Below are 22406 nucleotides of genomic sequence, written 5' to 3' on the forward strand. Positions count from 1 at the left end.
TTCTCAAGTTCTCCATCGTTTTAGCTTTTATATATTTGTATATTAAATTAGATGACAACTTTTTTATTTATTTATTTAAATTGCGGTTTACTTACCAAAACTTGAGTTGTTCAAAAGTTTGAAGAAATCTTTTTCAAAACTATTTATGGCAAGTTTCCGCTTTTCAGTATTAAAATTAATGAAGGGGCGAAGCCCGGGACATTCGTCGAAAAATTGTATACGGTGAACTTTCGTGAGTTTAAGTCCTTTTGATACGTAGTATTTCAAATTGCGATAGTGAACTACGTATCGCTCTTTGTTGCAAAGATTAGGAACGAGTTTTGGTAGGGTGTCTTTCTCAGGAAGGTGTAATCGTTGAAGCATCAGCTTGTAATAGGAAGAAAATTGTTCCGTAGTTATTCCTAGAAATTCGGGTGCGAGAGGGTAACAGTTGTGTTCGTGATGAAGTTCAGCGGGATATTCTAAGTCAACCTCCAAAATGAAACCGTAAGGAGACTCGTCCGATAGAGAAAGCACGTGTTTATGAACGTAGTCGAGGAGGTCTTCCACTGGTACCCAAGCGAATCTACTCCTGGGTAGATAATCGACCTAGGCGAAACCATAAAGGTTGTTAACGTCGAGGTACTGTACACCAGAACTAAAATTGTAAATGAAGATGGAAACGCTTTAACAGCCACTGACGAGGTTGGACCCGTAAATAATTTCCAACACATTCAATTTGAGCGTGACGATTTGGAGCTGGGCGATTGCGCAACAACACCCGCTGCTAGTAACTACGCGTACACTGCTTTGCTTTCGGCTCTGACGTAATACGGTACGGCGGCTAAAGAATCTCAATTGTTGGCTTCTTTGTTTTACAAAGATACTAGCGGAAGCATGGAATCGCTTACAGAAAATATGGGTTTTGTTAAACGACAGAAACTGGCAGCATTATCAGAGGAAGTTGAGATGTATTCCAGCCTTTACGTAGACATGTTTAATATCCCTCGATATCTGATAAACGGCGTTTCTATGAAATTAAAATTACACGGAAGCAAACCTAATTTTTGTCTTATGGGTAAACTTCCCGCCGCAGGCACTGGTTATAAACCCGTCATCGTGGAAGCCATATTGTACGTCTTAAAGTTGCAATTAGCCCCTAAAATTCTAATTGCTCATGAACAAGCCTTAAGTATTAAACCAGCCCAATATAGTTACACTAGAAAGGAAACAAAAATATTTACAATTTCGCCTAATATCTTAAACACATCAATCGGAAACATCTACCTGGGTACCCAGCCCTCACGGATTACAGTAGCTATTGTAAAGCATACCGCTTACAATGGAACATTGGATAGTAACCCTTTCGTCTTTGGACATTTTAATGTCTATCATCTAGCAGCATTCATCAATTCCGAACAATACCCATCCAGAGCCTTAAGACCCAACTACAGTAAAAAGCAATTTGTCCGAAGCTATTACACTTTATTTTCGGGGTCAAACTGCCACTACAATGACAAGGGGAACAATATCTCTATGGACGACTTTGCCTCGTGTTACGCCATTTACTGTTTAGACTTAATACCTGACGGTTACGCCAGTCATTCAGATCATTGGAGTCCCACGAAACAAGGACAATTAAGATAAGAATTGGGCTTTGAAAAACCCACGACCACTACGCTCTGTTGTATCGTATTAGCCGAATTCCAGGCTTTGTTACAAATAGATAAAAATAGTAACGTGTCAATCGTTTGCTAGAGGATCCCACCATAGAAACACTTCCGTTCTAATTTTAATGCAGAACCTATACTACCCCGGAAAGGAAATACGTACCCTGAACCTTAACACTCATTACCTGGTTATATTTAAAACACCCCGTGCCATTTCCCACATTGCTAGACAAATTTCGCCGTGGTAGATGCGTTTAGACAGGCGACTTTAGAAACATACGGCTATCTCTTTGTAGACCTTAAGGCTAATACCTTACCTGCGACAGGATCGAACTGGGAGAAAAGGGGGAGGAATATGTCTATACTATAGGGATAACTTACCTCTAACAAAAATACTAGAGGGCTGCAAACTGAAAAATGTCACTCCCAAAGCCAGCCAACTCCAATGGTAAAATTTTCACAAACGCCACTGCCACCCTAACGCCATTGTTATATTTTCAACTCCTCCCTAACGCCACACTAAGGTTCATTTCATTTTTGAATCCCTGCCAAAGCCAATAGTGAAGTTTCACACGATTTCCAATCCCTGCCAAAGCCGATTGACAGATTTAAAAATAATTCCAATCCCTACCAAAGCCAATTGATAAATTCAATAATATTTCCAATCCCTGCCGAAGCCAATGTGAAATTTGACAATTTTTCCAATCCCTGCCAAAGCCAATGAGAAATCCGACAAGTTTTCTAATAATCCCTGCCAAAGCCAATGAGAAAACCGACAAGTTTTATAATCCTTGACCAAACTTATGAGATATCCGACAAGTTTTCCCATCTCTGCGAAAGTTAATGAGAGCTTCAACAAACTTTCTTACTCCAAACACAAAAGCATTTAACCTAACCAATTTTCATTTATATTTACCCCAACGTTTCCCAGCCGGCCGTGTGGTATATTATGAACTTATATATTATGAAGGTTTTCCAACGTTATCCCACTGCATTTTTTCAATTATTTTATTATAAACTCGATCATTGTTTATAATTGTAGTTTTCCTTTTTAGTTTTTACGTTTAATCTAAGGCGACGGAAAAATTTATGACTCTCTAACTTAAAAAGAACAAATAGTTTTAGTTTCGTTTTCTCTCGCACAGCAATGAATTTGATTTTTATTGCGGAGGGACGGCTGTACCAGCCGCGACCGTCATGTGCCGTCCGTGTGGGGTTGAACTTCATGCATCCCGCTTGCGCCAAAACAACCGCGTGGGAAATTCAAAGAGGAAAAATTGACTAAAATCACTAATGCCACCCAACTCCGGTTGAATGAAATAAGGCTGGCTCTCAATGCCACCCAACTCGGGTTGAATAAAATAAGGCTGGCTCTCAATGCCACCAACTCCATTTGGATAATATAAATGCCAACGCCAGCCAAAGCCACCTGAATCCAACAATAATCCAGTCCCGACCGATTCCCGTATAAGTTTTCGAAATATTTCCACTCCCTTCCGACTCCGTTCCATTTCAGAGATAATATTCCCAAAGCCACCCAAAGCCAAATTATTTATTTTACCCAACTCCAACTCCGACCAAAAATGAGGGAGTCCCTTGGCTTTCTTTGGAGTTGGAGTTTTCCCAAAGCCTTTGCAGTCCTCTAAAAAATACACTTAAACCTGAACAATATTCCACCACTGGACTCAGACTTGGAAGCACTTTGGGTCTCAATAAACTACAACAACTCTAGCGCCCTATGTATAGGGATAGTCTATATCCCTCCCCAAATCAACACTCAGGCTTCCTTCGAGGACCTTTCGAACTGCGTTGAATCTGTCAGCGCCCGGGATAACATCGAAATGATCATATTAGGCGACACAAATTGCAACATACTAGCAAAACCTCAACTAACAAAAACCAAGACACTTCTACAAACGTTAAATAAATTTAAACAACTAATTACACAGCCTACGAGATTAACGTTGACCTCATCTACTTTAATAGACCACATCTTCACCAACTACCCGCACCGTATTCTAGAAACCAAGGTAGTCCCATGCAGTGTTTCGGACCATGACCTGACTTGGGTTATACGGAAAAAACTATGTCCAAAGACCCACAAAATACTTAAAGACGTGCGGAACCTAAAGAAAATGGACACAGAACTATTCGTAAAAGATCTCCAAGCCAGGCTCTTATCAAGGACACCAGTCTCCACTGGCACCCCCGATGAGCTTTTACATTTCCTACAGACTGCAATAAAAATAACTCTTGATAAACATGCTCCCCTTCGAACTAAATTCGTAACAGCTAAAAACACGCCCTGGATGACCCCTGAAATGAAATCTCACATGCATCTTCGCGACATCTACAAAACCAAAAGCCGCAACCATCCCAATCGTGACCATTACTCTAGCTTATATCGTAAGCAAAGGAACATAGTAAATCAGAAGATTAGGGAGCGCAAGACAAACTACTTCAGAAATAGAATGGGAGAGGGAAACAAGACCACTAACATATGGAAAACTTTAAAACCATATTTAAAATTGAAAGCAAGTCAACCGATAGCACGGCTTGACTACCAAAATCATTCCTTTGAAGATCCGCTAGAAATTGTCAATACAATGAACAGGTACTATATAAATGCTATTGACAATCTTCTCAACACCGAGGACATACAAGTTGTAGACTGCACAACTCGTGTAAACCATACAAACCCCCTAGAAAAACTCGCTAAAGTGAACGAAGAAACGGTTTTCGCTGCTCTAAAGAAACTACAATCGAATAAAGCTACCGGGACAGATGGTTTGTCCCCCGCCTTGTTAAAGGCACTGGCCACGATAATTTCCGAACCTATCACCAGAATTATTAACCTCTCATTTGAACTCGGCTCTTTCCCCCAACAATGGAAGACGGTCAAGGTATCCCCAATCTTTAAGTCTGGTAACCACCATGAACCAAAGAATTACCGCCCAATCTCTATACTGCCTTCCCTTTCTCTAATTACTGAAAAACTGGTACACAATGAAGTCTATGCCTACCTAGAAAAGAAAGCAGCTTTCTACAAGTTCCAATTTGGTTTTAGAGCCAAACATTCGACAACTCATTGCATCTTTAACCTCTTAGAAACAATCCTGCAAAAACTCAATGAAGGACAATTTGTCGTATGTGTCTATCTCGATCTATCAAAGGCATTTGACACTGTGCAGCACATGATACTACTAGACGACCTTAGAAAATCCGGCGTCATAGGTTCTGCCCTGGCATGGTTCTACTCCTACCTACAACAGCGAAAACAGATAGTTTGGCACAACGGCCATTTCTCGGAATAACTCACAGTTAAAAACGGGGTTCCCCAAGGCAGTGTGCTAGGGCCACTGCTTTTTAATGTCTATACGTCGCAAATTCACGAGACACTAAGGTACACCAATGCCTACGAATACGCTGATGACACTGTTATCCTGGGAGCAGGCACAAATCTCTACCAACTAACAAGGAACGTTGAAACAGACCTATTAAACCTAAACACCTCATTAAAATCAAGAGGCTTAGTTATTAATCTCGATAAAACGAAATGTATGATTTTTGCCCCAACATAAAATATGAGACTCACCACAGAACCTATCAGCAGTATATACAACGGCAAAATAATGAGAGTAAGACAATTTCAATATCTTGGCATTTGGATTGACGAACTATTTAACTGGGACGAGCAAATTGCACATGTCGCGAAAAAAGTAAGAACCAGACTTTGGCTAATAAGACCACTTCAAACCTACCTTGACTCGGAAACTTTAAGAATAATTTATAACGCTTGCATCAAGCCGGTATTCGAATACGGTGACATTTTTTATTCGCATACCACCAAAAGTAACTTAAATAAATTGCATACCCTATACGTTTCTGGAGCAAAACTCATCATGAAGGCTGGTAAATATTCATCTGCCACGCACGCTATTGAGAACTCAAAGATACACTCTCCTAGACACACTTATCTACAGAACATACAAGTTCCAAGGAGTGTTTCAAGCTGGTTCCTGGAATCAGCAAGTAATCATCGAACTAGAAACACAAACAACTTCTACGTGGAACACTTCGTAACGAGGTTTCGGGACAAGAGTACCAAATTTAATGGAATCACCCTGTCGAATTCCCTAGATAATAACATCAAATCCCTTCCCACAATAAAAATCTTTACAACTCAAATTAGTGGCCATATCAGTAAAACCTTAATTTAAATTCTCTGCTAGTTTTATTGTTATTTAATGCATTGCCCTTTTATTATTCAACCTGAATTCGAATTATAATCACTTTAAATTTTTAAACAACAAAGTTTTATAAATTTTCCAACAATACTTAATACTGGACATCTTTGTAAATAAGTTCCGACTTAAAGATTGATCCGTAATAAGGTTTATTATTATTAGTGAAGTTAAAAATAACATACTTTCCCAAGTTGAAAAGTTAGCAACGTCTTATACGTATGGTCTGCCCAAACAATTTTCTCTTGCGAGTGGCGCGAGATAGATGACCAACAATGTTGACACCTCTGACGGACTAACTAATGGCGTGACCGGTTGGTTAAGAAAGATAGAGTACGGCACAAATAGGCTTGGGGATAAAATCCCGTTCAGGGTATGAATTGAGTTTGACGATCCCAAAGTTGGAAAAATGTTGAGGCAAAAATGTCACGGTTTATATTTGAATAGTAATATTAACGCTTCGTGGACGCCTGTTGAAAAGGTCATCAAGTCGTTTAATAGAAAATGGAGACAAAATAACGCCTGAGTTTCTACGAAACAGTTGCCTTTGGTTGTTTCTGAGGCCATTACGATACATAAAAGTCAGGGTGATACTTACTCGTCGGTAGTGGTTCATTGTAAGGCTACAAAAAAAAATTGAAAGAGCGCATTTATATGTGGCTTGTAGTAGAGCAAAAACCGCTTCCGGTTTATATATTAGTAATTATTTAATTTCCCACAAATACATTTAGTAATTATTTATTTTCCCAAAAATGCATTTAGTAATTATTTATTTTCCCACAAATACATTTAGTAATTATTTAATTTCCCACAAATACATTTAGTAATTATTTATTTTCCCACAAATACATTTAGTAATTATTTATTTTCCCACAAATACATTTAGTAATTATTTAATTTCCCACAAATACATTTAGTAATTATTTAATTTCCCACAAATACATTTAATAATTATTTAATTTCCCACAAATACATTTAGTAAATATTCATTTTCCCACAAATACATTTAGTAATTATTTATTTCCCCACAAAAAAATTTAGTAATTATTTATTTTCCCACAAAAAAATTTAGTAATTATTTATTTTCCCACAAATACATTTAGTAATTATTTAGTTTCCCACAAATACATTTAGTAATTATTTATTTTCCCACAAATACATTTAGTAATTATTTATTTTCCCACAAATACATTTAGTAATTATTTAATTTCCCACAAATACATTTAGTAATTATTTAATTTCCCACAAATACATTTAGTAATTATTTAATTTCCCACAAATACATTTAGTAAATATTCATTTTCCCACAAATACATTTAGTAATTATATATTTCCCCACAAAAAAATTTAGTAATTATTTATTTTCCCACAAAAAAATTTGGTAATTATTTATTTTCCCACAAATACATTTAGTAATTATTTAGTTTCCCACAAATACATTTAGTAATTATTTATTTTCCCACAAATACATTTAGTAATTATTTATTTTCCCACAAATACATTTAGTAATTATTTAATTTCCCACAAATACATTTAGTAGTTATTTAATTTCCCACAAATACATTTAGTAATTATTTAATTTCCCACAAATACATTTAGTAAATATTCATTTTCCCACAAATACATTTTGTAAATATTCATTTTCCCACAAATACATTTAGTAAATATTCATTTTCCCACAAATACATTTAGTAATTATTTATTTCCCCACAAAAAATTTAGTAATTATTTATTTTCCCACAAATACATTTAGTAATTATTTAATTTCCCACAAATACATTTAGTAAATATTTAATTTTCCAGAAATACATTTATTAAATATTTAATTTCCCACAAATACATTTAGTAAATATTTAATTTTCCACAAATACATTTAGTAAATATTTAATTTCCCACAAATACATTTAGTAATTATTCATTTTCCCACAAATACATTTAGTAATTATTTATTTTCCCACAAAAAAATTTAGTAATTATTTATTTTCCCACAAATACATTTAGTAATTATTTATTTTCCCACAAATACATTTAGTAATTATTTAATTTCCCACAAATACATGTAGTAATTATTTAATTTCCCACAAATACATTTAGTAAATATTCATTTTCCCACAAATACATTTTGTAAATATTCATTTTCCCACAAATACATTTAGTAAATATTCATTTTCCCACAAATACATTTAGTAATTATTTAATTTCCCACAAATACATTTAGTAAATATTCATTTTCCCACAAATAAATTTAGTAAATATTCATTTTCCCACAAATAAATTTAGTAAATATTCATTTTCCCACAAATAAATTTAGTAAATATTCATTTTCCCACAAATACATTTAGTAATTATTTATTTCCCCACAAAAAATTTAGTAATTATTTACTTTCCCACAAATACATTTAGTAATTATTTAATTTCCCACAAAAAATTTAGTAATTATTTACTTTCCCACAAATACATTTAATAATTATTTAATTTCCCACAAATACATTTAGTAAATATTCATTTTCCCACAAATACATTTAGTAATTATTTATTTCCCCACAAAAAAATTTAGTAATTATTTATTTTCCCACAAAAAAATTTAGTAATTATTTCTTTTCCCACAAATACATTTAGTAATTATTTAGTTTCCCACAAATACATTTAGTAATTATTTATTTTCCCACAAATACATTTAGTAATTATTTATTTTCCCACAAATACATTTAGTAATTATTTAATTTCCCACAAATACATTTAGTAATTATTTAATTTCCCACAAATACATTTAGTAATTATTTAATTTCCCACAAATACATTTAGTAAATATTCATTTTCCCACAAATACATTTAGTAATTATATATTTCCCCACAAAAAAATTTAGTAATTATTTATTTTCCCACAAAAAAATTTGGTAATTATTTATTTTCCCACAAATACATTTAGTAATTATTTAGTTTCCCACAAATACATTTAGTAATTATTTATTTTCCCACAAATACATTTAGTAATTATTTATTTTCCCACAAATACATTTAGTAATTATTTAATTTCCCACAAATACATTTAGTAGTTATTTAATTTCCCACAAATACATTTAGTAATTATTTAATTTCCCACAAATACATTTAGTAAATATTCATTTTCCCACAAATACATTTAGTAAATATTCATTTTCCCACAAATACATTTAGTAAATATTCATTTTCCCACAAATACATTTAGTAATTATTTATTTCCCCACAAAAAATTTAGTAATTATTTATTTTCCCACAAATACATTTAGTAATTATTTAATTTCCCACAAATACATTTAGTAAATATTTAATTTTCCAGAAATACATTTAGTAAATATATAATTTCCCACAAATACATTTAGTAAATATTTAATTTTCCACAAATACATTTAGTAAATATTTAATTTCCCACAAATACATTTAGTAATTATTCATTTTCCCACAAATACATTTAGTAATTATTTATTTTCCCACAAAAAAATTTAGTAATTATTTAATTTCCCACAAATACATTTAGTAATTATTTAATTTCCCACAAATACATTTAGTAAATATTCATTTTCCCACAAATACATTTAGTAAATATTCATTTTCCCACAAATACATTTAGTAAATATTCATTTTCCCACAAATACATTTAGTAATTATTTAATTTCCCACAAATACATTTAGTAAATATTCATTTTCCCACAAATAAATTTAGTAAATATTCATTTTCCCACAAATAAATTTAGTAAATATTCATTTTCCCACAAATAAATTTAGTAAATATTCATTTTCCCACAAATACATTTAGTAATTATTTATTTCCCCACAAAAAATTTAGTAATTATTTACTTTCCCACAAATACATTTAGTAATTATTTAATTTCCCACAAAAAATTTAGTAATTATTTACTTTCCCACAAATACATTTAATAATTATTTAATTTCCCACAAATACATTTAGTAAATATTCATTTTCCCACAAATACATTTAGTAATTATTTATTTCCCCACAAAAAAATTTAGTAATTATTTATTTTCCCACAAAAAAATTTAGTAATTATTTATTTTCCCACAAATACATTTAGTAATTATTTAGTTTCCCACAAATACATTTAGTAATTATTTATTTTCCCACAAATACATTTAGTAATTATTTATTTTCCCACAAATACATTTAGTAATTATTTAATTTCCCACAAATACATTTAGTAATTATTTAATTTCCCACAAATACATTTAGTAATTATTTAATTTCCCACAAATACATTTAGTAAATATTCATTTTCCCACAAATACATTTAGTAATTATATATTTCCCCACAAAAAAATTTAGTAATTATTTATTTTCCCACAAAAAAATTTGGTAATTATTTATTTTCCCACAAATACATTTAGTAATTATTTAGTTTCCCACAAATACATTTAGTAATTATTTATTTTCCCACAAATACATTTAGTAATTATTTATTTTCCCACAAATACATTTAGTAATTATTTAATTTCCCACAAATACATTTAGTAGTTATTTAATTTCCCACAAATACATTTAGTAATTATTTAATTTCCCACAAATACATTTAGTAAATATTCATTTTCCCACAAATACATTTAGTAAATATTCATTTTCCCACAAATACATTTAGTAAATATTCATTTTCCCACAAATACATTTAGTAATTATTTATTTCCCCACAAAAAATTTAGTAATTATTTATTTTCCCACAAATACATTTAGTAATTATTTAATTTCCCACAAATACATTTAGTAAATATTTAATTTTCCAGAAATACATTTAGTAAATATTTAATTTCCCACAAATACATTTAGTAAATATTTAATTTTCCACAAATACATTTAGTAAATATTTAATTTCCCACAAATACATTTAGTAATTATTCATTTTCCCACAAATACATTTAGTAATTATTTATTTTCCCACAAATAAATTTAGTAATTATTTAATTTCCCACAAATACATTTAGTAATTATTTAATTTCCCACAAATACATTTAGTAAATATTCATTTTCCCACAAATACATTTAGTAAATATTCATTTTCCCACAAATACATTTAGTAAATATTCATTTTCCCACAAATACATTTAGTAATTATTTAATTTCCCACAAATACATTTAGTAAATATTCATTTTCCCACAAATAAATTTAGTAAATATTCATTTTCCCACAAATAAATTTAGTAAATATTCATTTTCCCACAAATAAATTTAGTAAATATTCATTTTCCCACAAATACATTTAGTAATTATTTAATTTCCCACAAATACATTTAGTAATTATTTAATTTCCCACAAATACATTTAGTAATTATTTAATTTCCCACAAATACATTTAGTAAATATTCATTTTCCCACAAATACATTTAGTAATTATATATTTCCCCACAAAAAAATTTAGTAATTATTTATTTTCCCACAAAAAAATTTGGTAATTATTTATTTTCCCACAAATACATTTAGTAATTATTTAGTTTCCCACAAATACATTTAGTAATTATTTATTTTCCCACAAATACATTTAGTAATTATTTATTTTCCCACAAATACATTTAGTAATTATTTAATTTCCCACAAATACATTTAGTAGTTATTTAATTTCCCACAAATACATTTAGTAATTATTTAATTTCCCACAAATACATTTAGTAAATATTCATTTTCCCACAAATACATTTAGTAAATATTCATTTTCCCACAAATACATTTAGTAAATATTCATTTTCCCACAAATACATTTAGTAATTATTTATTTCCCCACAAAAAATTTAGTAATTATTTATTTTCCCACAAATACATTTAGTAATTATTTAATTTCCCACAAATACATTTAGTAAATATTTAATTTTCCAGAAATACATTTAGTAAATATTTAATTTCCCACAAATACATTTAGTAAATATTTAATTTTCCACAAATACATTTAGTAAATATTTAATTTCCCACAAATACATTTAGTAATTATTCATTTTCCCACAAATACATTTAGTAATTATTTATTTTCCCACAAAAAAATTTAGTAATTATTTAATTTCCCACAAATACATTTAGTAATTATTTAATTTCCCACAAATACATTTAGTAAATATTCATTTTCCCACAAATACATTTAGTAAATATTCATTTTCCCACAAATACATTTAGTAAATATTCATTTTCCCACAAATACATTTAGTAATTATTTAATTTCCCACAAATACATTTAGTAAATAATCATTTTCCCACAAATAAATTTAGTAAATATTCATTTTCCCACAAATAAATTTAGTAAATATTCATTTTCCCACAAATAAATTTAGTAAATATTCATTTTCCCACAAATACATTTAGTAATTATTTATTTCCCCACAAAAAATTTAGTAATTATTTACTTTCCCACAAATACATTTAGTAATTATTTAATTTCCCACAAAAAATTTAGTAATTATTTACTTTCCCACAAATACATTTAATAATTATTTAATTTCCCACAAATACATTTAGTAAATATTCATTTTCCCACAAATACATTTAGTAATTATTTATTTCCCCACAAAAAAATTTAGTAATTATTTATTTTCCCACAAAAAAATTTAGTAATTATTTATTTTCCCACAAATACATTTAGTAATTATTTATTTTCCCACAAATACATTTAGTAATTATTTAGTTTCCCACAAATACATTTAGTAATTATTTATTTTCCCACAAATACATTTAGTAATTATTTATTTTCCCACAAATACATTTAGTAATTATTTAATTTCCCACAAATACATTTAGTAATTATTTAATTTCCCACAAATACATTTAGTAATTATTTAATTTCCCACAAATACATTTAGTAAATATTCATTTTCCCACAAATACATTTAGTTATTATATATTTCCCCACAAAAAAATTTAGTAATTATTTATTTTCCCACAAAAAAATTTGGTAATTATTTATTTTCCCACAAATACATTTAGTAATTATTTAGTTTCCCACAAATACATTTAGTAATTATTTATTTTCCCACAAATACATTTAGTAATTATTTATTTTCCCACAAATACATTTAGTAATTATTTAATTTCCCACAAATACATTTAGTAGTTATTTAATTTCCCACAAATACATTTAGTAATTATTTAATTTCCCACAAATACATTTAGTAAATATTCATTTTCCCACAAATACATTTAGTAAATATTCATTTTCCCACAAATACATTTAGTAAATATTCATTTTCCCACAAATACATTTAGTAATTATTTATTTCCCCACAAAAAATTTAGTAATTATTTATTTTCCCACAAATACATTTAGTAATTATTTAATTTCCCACAAATACATTTAGTAAATATTTAATTTTCCAGAAATACATTTAGTAAATATTTAATTTCCCACAAATACACTTAGTAAATATTTAATTTTCCACAAATACATTTAGTAAATATTTAATTTCCCACAAATACATTTAGTAATTATTCATTTTCCCACAAATACATTTAGTAATTATTTATTTTCCCACAAAAAAATTTAGTAATTATTTAATTTCCCACAAATACATTTAGTAATTATTTAATTTCCCACAAATACATTTAGTAAATATTCATTTTCCCACAAATACATTTAGTAAATATTCATTTTCCCACAAATACATTTAGTAAATATTCATTTTCCCACAAATACATTTAGTAATTATTTAATTTCCCACAAATACATTTAGTAAATATTCATTTTCCCACAAATAAATTTAGTAAATATTCATTTTCCCACAAATAAATTTAGTAAATATTCATTTTCCCACAAATACATTTAGTAATTATTTATTTCCTCACAAAAAATTTAGTAATTATTTAATTTCCCACAAATACATTTAGTAATTATTTATTTTCCCACAAATACATTTAGTAATTATTTATTTTTCATTTATTTCTTAGAATACATCAATAAATATCTGTGCAGTAATTTAAATATCTCGTAAACAAATTCTTACGCGTATTTTCGAATTAAGAGTCATCGCGATTTTACAAAATTAGTAATTCCAATATTCTAAGTAATTTTAGTTGTATATACGATTTACTTTGGATTTCCTAATTGGAACGCAATATCACTGGATCATGCTTATTTTAAAAATTTTAGAAAAATACTAGTTTCATTCGCTGACAGAATTTGTTTACTTTGGTCAGTTGTGTATTTGCCGAAGATCGCGTTAGCTCTTTACACGCTATTATAGTAACTTTAGCTTATGGTCATTTCCAAGTGACACTTATTTAAATAACTTGGTTTCATCCGCAAACGACAATAAATGAAGTAGGCCCTAGCTTAGTATCACCAAAAGTGGATGAGGTAAAGTTTGAAAGTGGCCAGAAGTCGCGAGGCATCAGAGTTTCGCCATGATTGGCCGTTCAATCGGCGTAGCTCTATTAGGCTTATTCACTCCCTAAAAGTAGGCTTTGTGCTAGTTCGCGGTTACCGTCGTCCGCTATTGTGTATGCTAAATTGAATTCGGTCGAATGCGGCCTCGCTCCATGTCTTAAAATTTGTAATCTTGGCTTACGGGTGGTGTACAATTTTGATGTGTGATTTAACCATGAAGATACCTATGGTTTATGCAAATAAATACTAGTCTGAACCGACTCTTAGCCATGTGTTTGTTCGGATCGGAATCTTTTAAATCAGTTTCCGGTTTAAAGTTCCGTTGCGAGGGTTTACATTCCCAACAATCCTCGTTTAAGCTTAATGATGTGCAGTGGTTCTCGAAACTAGAATCTTGTCAGTAGCTCGACGGTGAAGACGAAAGAAGCGACTCCAAGCATTGCCGCCCACAATCGGAACTTGGCTTCAATGTCCTTGAACCCGAGTACGTGTACTTCATTCTCAGCCGTCGAATGTTGAGGTTCCAATTCGATGCGCCATTCTCTCTCGAACACGCGGTGAAACGCTGTGATTTGGCCGGTTTCCATGAAAGACCGCAATCTGCAATCACCAATGGTGAGATACTTCAAATCAGTAACATAAATAAGGTTGCAAAATTTGTCCGTGTGATTAACGCTGACTTTATTTGATTACCTCAAGGGTAGAATTTTACTTTATCTAACTAACCCAACCAACACTGGTTTCTGTATACACACGACACTTTTGGTAAGGTCTCGAATATAATATTCCCCTAAGATTTCAAGTGACACTATGAAGAGTTGACGATAATTATCCCGATTTCGATTAAAATACGCGAGTAACGTAACGCCATACGCGGCTCTTGAACTCGCGATTATGTGCTCGAGCAAAATTTCAAAGTAATATAAAACCATAGCAATGCCACCTAGGGTTGGTACTGGTAATTGTGAACACTTTTTACAAATCTTTGAATAACTTCCGTGGCGCTAACGTTAGACACCTGAAACTTTCAGGACATGAAATATGATTCTTTAGACACAATTCGCTAGGTTTTCAGCTTTTTAACTCTTTTAAATTTTGCACAATATCCTATTTCAAAACCCCTTAGAGGACCCCAAATGTGAACGATCGCTGGTAAATGTAAACACCCTGACCCTAAATAGTGAACGCGGGACCCAAATGTGAACACCAATGCTAATCAAATGGGAGGAATGAAAAAGGCCCTTGGAAAAAAAGCTACCAATACGTAGGGCCTAAATTCATGCACCTGGATTAAAGTTTACGCAGATTTGATAAGTGATAATAGGATAATATAGTTAAAACAATACTCGAGTCAAAATGTTCAATAATTTGTTGAGAAGTCCTATTTATTTCGATACCTCGCATAACAGCTGTCTCGTTTTCTCGCTTTCCCGCCCAATAAGTAGTGGTAGCTACCGCCCTCTTACCGCTAAATTGATAAATTTACTATTGGCGCGAAATTTGAGTCTTTTTTGGGTCAATGATGTATTTTAAAGTTAATATTATACGAACGTAGATTCCTTACACCACTTTTACTTTTTATTTTTTAGTAAAATAGCTTAAAAAGGATTCTAATTAACCTTGAAACATTTGCAATTTTTACTTGGTTTTTTCCAACTCTATTTATAAAATCGAATTCCGAATCGAAACCACAGATATTAATATCAATTTTATATCGAAAAACGTGATCTATCTAACGATTAAAGGTTTGTTATCGTAGGATTATTGTAACTCTTGCTAAAGCTTATTCCCCGATGGCATTGTATTAACAAACACCTAAAATTGGCATCAACTTAAGTTGGTTATTCCGAGTTGGTGTGTATATAGGTTGGTATCTTTCATCCGCGTATTCCTACGATATTGGAACCATTTTTATTGTAATCCTCGATATTCAATCTACAAATTGAGCCCTTTTAAAATGAATTTGAGCCGCCCATATATTTGTTACAAAGTTTTAAAGAAAAAGTGTTCACATTTAGAATCGTTCACATTTACCAGTACCAACCCTACATGGCGAAGGCTTCTCAATTTTTACAAACTCCACAATGGAAGAAAAAGGTAATTGTTCCCGTGTGCCTTTGCGCCGCATTTATTTTTTTAAAGCGCCTCACGGTGAAATGCGTCAGTGATCCGACCCTCTATGTGATTTTGAATTGATAATAACGTTTTGGAGATATAAAAATCTCATTGGATAGACATCAATCATTTAATGGAAACTAAAGTATAGAGGCTCGTGGACCACAATTTGGACTTACTGTGGAGAGAGTTTTTTTTTTCAAACGTAGTTTTATAATAATTAGCAACTTTCAAGCGTTATTAGAGAATGCACGCGCGGCCGCCAGTTGAGGTGCGGCATTATTGAAGAAGACTCAAGTAGCTACGTTTGATATGATAAAGATCATCGTCAATGTGCGAAAGAGAAACACCTAAACGTAGACTGTTCTTGCATTAAGAAAGTTAACGAACCTTTGGTTGATGTACTTCAGAGCTTTAGGATTCATTGTTGTATTACGAACTGGGAGCACTAGCGGTTGTTCCAAGTATTTGGCCGAACCAAGATGAAGATGCGATAGTTTCAGCTTTTGCTCATCCGAGAGTGTTAACAAGGCCAACTGTAAAAAAGGTAAATCTCCAAACAAAATGAGCTTTCCTGACTGTAAGTCTCCCGCTTCCAAGCCTTTTGCTCGCTGATCCCAGATAGTTTTCATGTCATCGTCAGTCTGTTAGAATTGAACTTTTAATAATGGACTTTAGGAATGAGATTAAAGTATTCAAAAATCTCCACCGATTGTTTAACACTGTCTTCTATTAACTCAGAAATGAAAACTTTGACGTCTGGTACTCTCAATAAATCCGGAATTCCGTTAATGTTCTCTATCTTCTGAGACGAGAAATTGGCTTTCAAGACTCCGTTGAACGAATTGACGAAGACCACTATTATCAAGAAATAAACTCCAACGCTGAAGCGAATCGCCAGTGACGAAGGAACATCGAAGCCTGCACCGACACAAACCAAAAGAACAAGAGTGAGTGGTTGAAGGCCCCGTTCATTTACTTCACTGTACTGGACGTGTGGGTGTGTCTGTGTGCACTGTTACATTGAAGGGGAGCGCGTTCGCGGTTCGCAATCAAAGCAAACGTGTTTGAAATTTCTAGACCGCATTCATTCTTAAGAGAAACTCGAAAAAGTTGTATTTCACTACCTTAGCTATTCCGCGAGGAATGCTGGCTTTAATATATATGGACGATTTTTTTAGCCACATCGTAGTATACGATGAGACTCTTAGTTTGACCTGCCCTGTTGTCATTCTTGTAGTAGTAGTAGTAGTAGTAGTAGTAGTAGTAGTAGTAGTAGTGCCACAGTCCTGCCTTTGGCAGTATCGTTCGACATCTTTGAACGTCGAGAGAAAATATTTTTCTTTTTAGTTAACGTTACAGTTCACAGGTGGAGTTTTAAACTTGATAAAGGGAAGAAATAATTTTTTTAACTTTTCTTCTTCCACGGAGAATCGAACCGTGGACCTTTCACTTGCCAGCCCAGTACTATACAGACTCGCCTAAAATCGCTTGTTAAGAAACGATCTCGAATAAAGCGCTATACTCGGAGAGAGAGGTTTGTCACAGGCACGGTCCCCTTCTCTCTCTTTCTCTATCTCTTCAACTAGGAGTCATGATTTTATCCGAGGCCAGGAGATACAACTTCGCGGTTGGAGAGGCAAAAGCATATTAAATAAATTTTTACCGACCGGGCAGAAGTTTTTATCACTGATTAGGGTAGGGCATCGAGGGGCTATTCACTCTGATTTTATGCACGGTAAATCATTTAAGCATTGTAAAAGATAGCGTTATTCACTCATTAGGGTAAGGTATAGAAGGGTTATCCACACATTAGGGTAGGTATAGAGGGGCTATTCACTCGTACGATGTGGCTACTATTGCGAGCCCTTGGGTCGCCTTGTTAGAACTCGGCATTATTTGTCAACGTCATCTTATCTTTATCGATACTCGAAAGTTGTTCTCAGAAGTTGCTTTTTAAATCTTATTATATCCACAACTTTGTTTTTAAATAATCGTTTTCCACTAATTTGTGGAAAATGGATTATTATTATTATTATTGTTGATGAGGCGGGGCTCACGCCCTAGCACCGATGCCAAAGGCATATTGTGCAACCTCAAAATCAGGCCTTGAATAGGCCCGTAGCCGCAGCGTAGCGAAGAATTCGCTCCACCGTAAAAGAGGAGACCCGCGAGGGCTCCACAGTGTGTGAATCAAAATGTTCTAGTCCAAGCGAGGCGAAGAAGTCGCACTCGCAAAGTACGTGAGCGGATGTTTCTTCCTTCTCCTGGCACGACCTGCAGAGGGGGTCGTCAGCAAGACCCATCAGATGGAGGTGCCTATTTAGCCGACAGTGTCCGGTCAGAAGACCGGTGGCCAGCCTAATATCCCATCTGCTGAGCGAAATTAGGTCTCTAGCACGAGACCTGCAGGGACCATTGACTAACTGTTTTGTCTGTCTCTGGCCATCCATGTCATGCCAGAGCTGGTTTTGTATGACAGTCATCCTGTCATGCAGGCTCCGTTTGACATGCCCGTAGGGGATGGGGACGGCCGGCTCCGGCCCCAAGAGCTTGGCCTCCGCGCCCCTTTTCGCAAATCTATCGGCTTGCTCATTGCCATAATAACCGCTATGCCCTGGCACCCAGTACAACAGAACCCTGTTGCAGGACGCCAGTTGCGCTAGCAGATCAAGGCAGCTACGCACCAGTTGAGAGGTAATCTGACACTGGTCCAGCGCATTCAGGGCGGCCTGACTGTCAGAATAGATCCTCACAGTCCGTCCGTTATACCCTTTGTTAATGCAGTAGTCTGCGCAATAACAGATCGCGGCAATTTCCGCTTGGAACACACTAGCAAAGGTGCCCAGGCAAGCAGAAAAACCGACCCTTGTAGTTTGGCAGTAATAGCCGGCGCCAGCGCCGGAATCAGTCTTGGAACCATCGGTGAACCAAATAGTTTCACCCCCAGTGCCAAGAAGCAGCAGGTTAGTCCACTCGGCCCGACTGGGAAAGTGGATGCTGAATGGCTTAGTGAAATCAAAGCTGGTAACGGTTTTGTCAGAGCACATCGTTAACGACGGCTCAAGTGCAGCGTACTCCCGAAAGAGCTTCGTATGGCTGTAATCCCAAAGTCTTGGAACCCAACAGCCATTAATGTGGAGCCTGTAGGCCCCCATGACAGCCTCCTCCTCAATGAAAAGATGAAGAGGTAGCATGTCAAGAAGCACCTCCAGGGAAGCAGTTGGGGTCGATCTCATGGCCCCTGTAACACCAATGCAGGCAAGCCTTTGAAGCTTGCGCAGGGCAGCCTGCACCGTCTTCAGCCGGACCCTTGTCCACCAGACAAGTGCCCCGTAAGATAGTATGGGTCTGATGATCCCAGTATAGAGCCAGTGTACAGCCTTGGGGTTGAGGCCCCAAGTCTGGCCGACTGAGCTCCTGGTCCTCCAGAAAAGCATCTTGGCCTTCTTGATACACCGATCAAGATGCGGCTTCCATGTGAGTCTGCAGTCAAAGGTCACCCCCAGGTATTTTACCTCGGAGGACTTTGTCAGGACCTGGCCAAAGAAGGAGATATCATTGAACAGATCCTTAGTATTCTTCCTCGTAAACGGAACAAGGACAGTTTTATCAGGATTAACGGAAAGGTTAACCGCCTGACACCATTGCTCCACGCTAGAGAGAGCAGATCTCATAAGTGTGGTGACAGTATCCGGGAACTTCCCGGTAAAGACTATTGCTACATCGTCCGCATACCCGAAGCAGCTACAGCCCCCAGCACCCCCGAGTCTCTCCAAGAGTTCGTCCACCACCAGGCACCACAACAGGGGGGAGAGCACTCCACCCTGAGGGCAGCCCCGGCTGGTAGTCACCCCTAGAGAGTCCCCAAGGAGGGACGCCGACACCTCGCGGTCGGTAAACATGGACTTGATCCAACGGCCAAGAGTGTCGCTGATGCCAAATCTCTTAACAGCTTCAGTAATAACCGAGCAAGAGACCTTGTCAAAGGCCCCCTCAATATCGAGGAAGACGGCCAGTGAAATTTCCTGAAACTCGAATGCCCTGTCCAGGCAATTCGTGAGGCCGTGAAGGGCCGTCTCAGTTGATTTACCTTTCTGGTAAGCAAATTGTGAAGAAGAGAGAGGAGTTACCGAAAGTACCTCGTCTCTAATGTACCTGTCCACCAGCTTCTCCAGGATTTTGAGGAAGAAGGAGGTCAGGCATATGGGCCTAAATGCCTTCGCCTCGAGGTAGGAAACCTTCCCGGGCTTGGGAATAAAGATGACCCTAGATCGCTTCCAATCACAAGGTATGTGACCGAGAGCAATGCAAAGTCTATAGATTTTGCATAACGGATGTGATTTTGAATTGATAATAACGTTTTGGAGATATAAAAATCTCATTGGACAGACATCAATCATTTAATGGAAACTAAAGTATAGAGGCTCGTGGACCACAATTTGGACTTACTGTGGAGAGAGTTTTTTTTTCAAACGTAGTTTTATAATAATTAGCAACTTTCAAGCGTTATTAGACAATGCACGCGCGGCCGCCAGTTGAGGTGCGGCATTATTGAAGAAGACTCAAGTAGCTACGTTTGATATGATAAAGATCATCGTCAATGTGCGAAAGAGAAACACCTAAACGTAGACTGTTCTTGCATTAAGAAAGTTAACGAACCTTTGGTTGATGTACTTCAGAGCTTTAGGATTCATTGTTGTATTACGAACTGGGAGCACTAGCGGTTGTTCCAAGTATTTGGCCGAACCAAGATGAAGATGCGATAGTTTCAGCTTTTGCTCATCCGAGAGTGTTAACAAGGCCAACTGTAAAAAAGGTAAATCTCCAAACAAAATGAGCTTTCCTGACTGTAAGTCTCCCGCTTCCAAGCCTTTTGCTCGCTGATCCCAGATAGTTTTCATGTCATCGTCAGTCTGTTAGAATTGAACTTTTAATAATGGACTTTAGGAATGAGATTAAAGTATTCAAAAATCTCCACCGATTGTTTAACACTGTCTTCTATTAACTCAGAAATGAAAACTTTGACGTCTGGTACTCTCAATAAATCCGGAATTCCGTTAATGTTCTCCATCTTCTGAGACGAGAAATTGGCTTTCAAGACTCCGTTGAACAAATTGACGAAGACCACTACTATCAAGAAATAAACTCCAACGCTGAAGCGAATCGCCAGTGACGAAGGAACATCGAAGCCTGCACCGACACAAACCAAAAGAACAAGAGTGAGTGGTTGAAGGCCCCGTTCATTTACTTCACTGTACTGGACGTGTGGGTGTGTCTGTGTGCACTGTTACATTGAAGGGGAGCGCGTTCGCGGTTCGCAATCAAAGCAAACGTGTTTGAAATTTCTAGACCGCATTCATTCTTAAGAGAAACTCGAAAAAGTTGTATTTCACTACCTTAGCTATTCCGCGAGGAATGCTGGCTTTAATATATATGGACGGTTTTTTTAGCCACATCGTAGTATACGATGAGACTCTTAGTTTGACCTGCCCTGTTGTCATTCTTGTAGTAGTAGTAGTAGTAGTAGTAGTAGTAGTAGTAGTAGTGCCACAGTCCTGCCTTTGGCAGTATCGTTCGACATCTTTGAACGTCGAGAGAAAATATTTTTCTTTTTAGTTAACGTTACAGTTCACAGGTGGAGTTTTAAACTTGATAAAGGGAAGAAATAATTTTTTTAACTTTTCTTCTTCCACGGAGAATCGAACCGTGGACCTTTCACTTGCCAGCCCAGTACTATACAGACTCGCCTAAAATCGCTTGTTAAGAAACGATCTCGAATAAAGCGCTATACTCGGAGAGAGAGGTTTGTCACAGGCACGGTCCCCTTCTCTCTCTTTCTCTATCTCTTCAACTAGGAGTCATGATTTTATCCGAGGCCAGGAGATACAACTTCGCGGTTGGAGAGGCAAAAGCATATTAAATAAATTTTTACCGACCGGGCAGAAGTTTTTATCACTGATTAGGGTAGGGCATCGAGGGGCTATTTACTCTGATTTTATGCACGGTAAATCATTTAAGCATTGTAAAAGATAGCGTTATTCACTCAT

General features: G+C 34.5%; 2 protein-coding genes across 3 annotated transcripts; both read left to right on the plus strand.

The window, feature by feature from the left end:
• Positions 1-1053: 1053 nt before the first annotated feature.
• On the plus strand, positions 1054-4963 carry LOC149677717 (uncharacterized). Its single transcript, XM_089837386.1, has 2 exons — positions 1054-1171; positions 3396-4963. Exons 1-2 carry the CDS (start codon positions 1054-1056, stop codon positions 4961-4963), a joined length of 1686 nt encoding a protein of 561 aa, XP_089693512.1.
• A 14361-nt stretch (positions 4964-19324) lies between these two features.
• On the plus strand, positions 19325-20328 carry LOC149677718 (uncharacterized). 2 transcript variants are annotated; one of them, XM_089837309.1, is made up of 2 exons: positions 19325-20253; positions 20312-20328. In XM_089837309.1, the coding sequence occupies exon 1, from the start codon at positions 19824-19826 to the stop codon at positions 20214-20216; it is 393 nt and encodes a 130-aa protein (XP_089693435.1). In that variant the 5' UTR covers positions 19325-19823; the 3' UTR covers positions 20217-20253; positions 20312-20328. The 2 variants fall into 2 exon arrangements, with proteins under 2 accessions (XP_089693435.1, XP_089693436.1); XM_089837310.1 differs by having other exon boundaries at positions 19325-20249.
• Positions 20329-22406: the final 2078 nt, after the last annotated feature.

The sequence above is a fragment of the Phalangium opilio genome, unplaced genomic scaffold (assembly GCF_054372755.1).
Source record: "Phalangium opilio isolate 3A_F unplaced genomic scaffold, DU_Popi_V2 ptg000043l_1, whole genome shotgun sequence".
NCBI lineage: Eukaryota > Metazoa > Arthropoda > Arachnida > Opiliones > Phalangiidae > Phalangium > Phalangium opilio.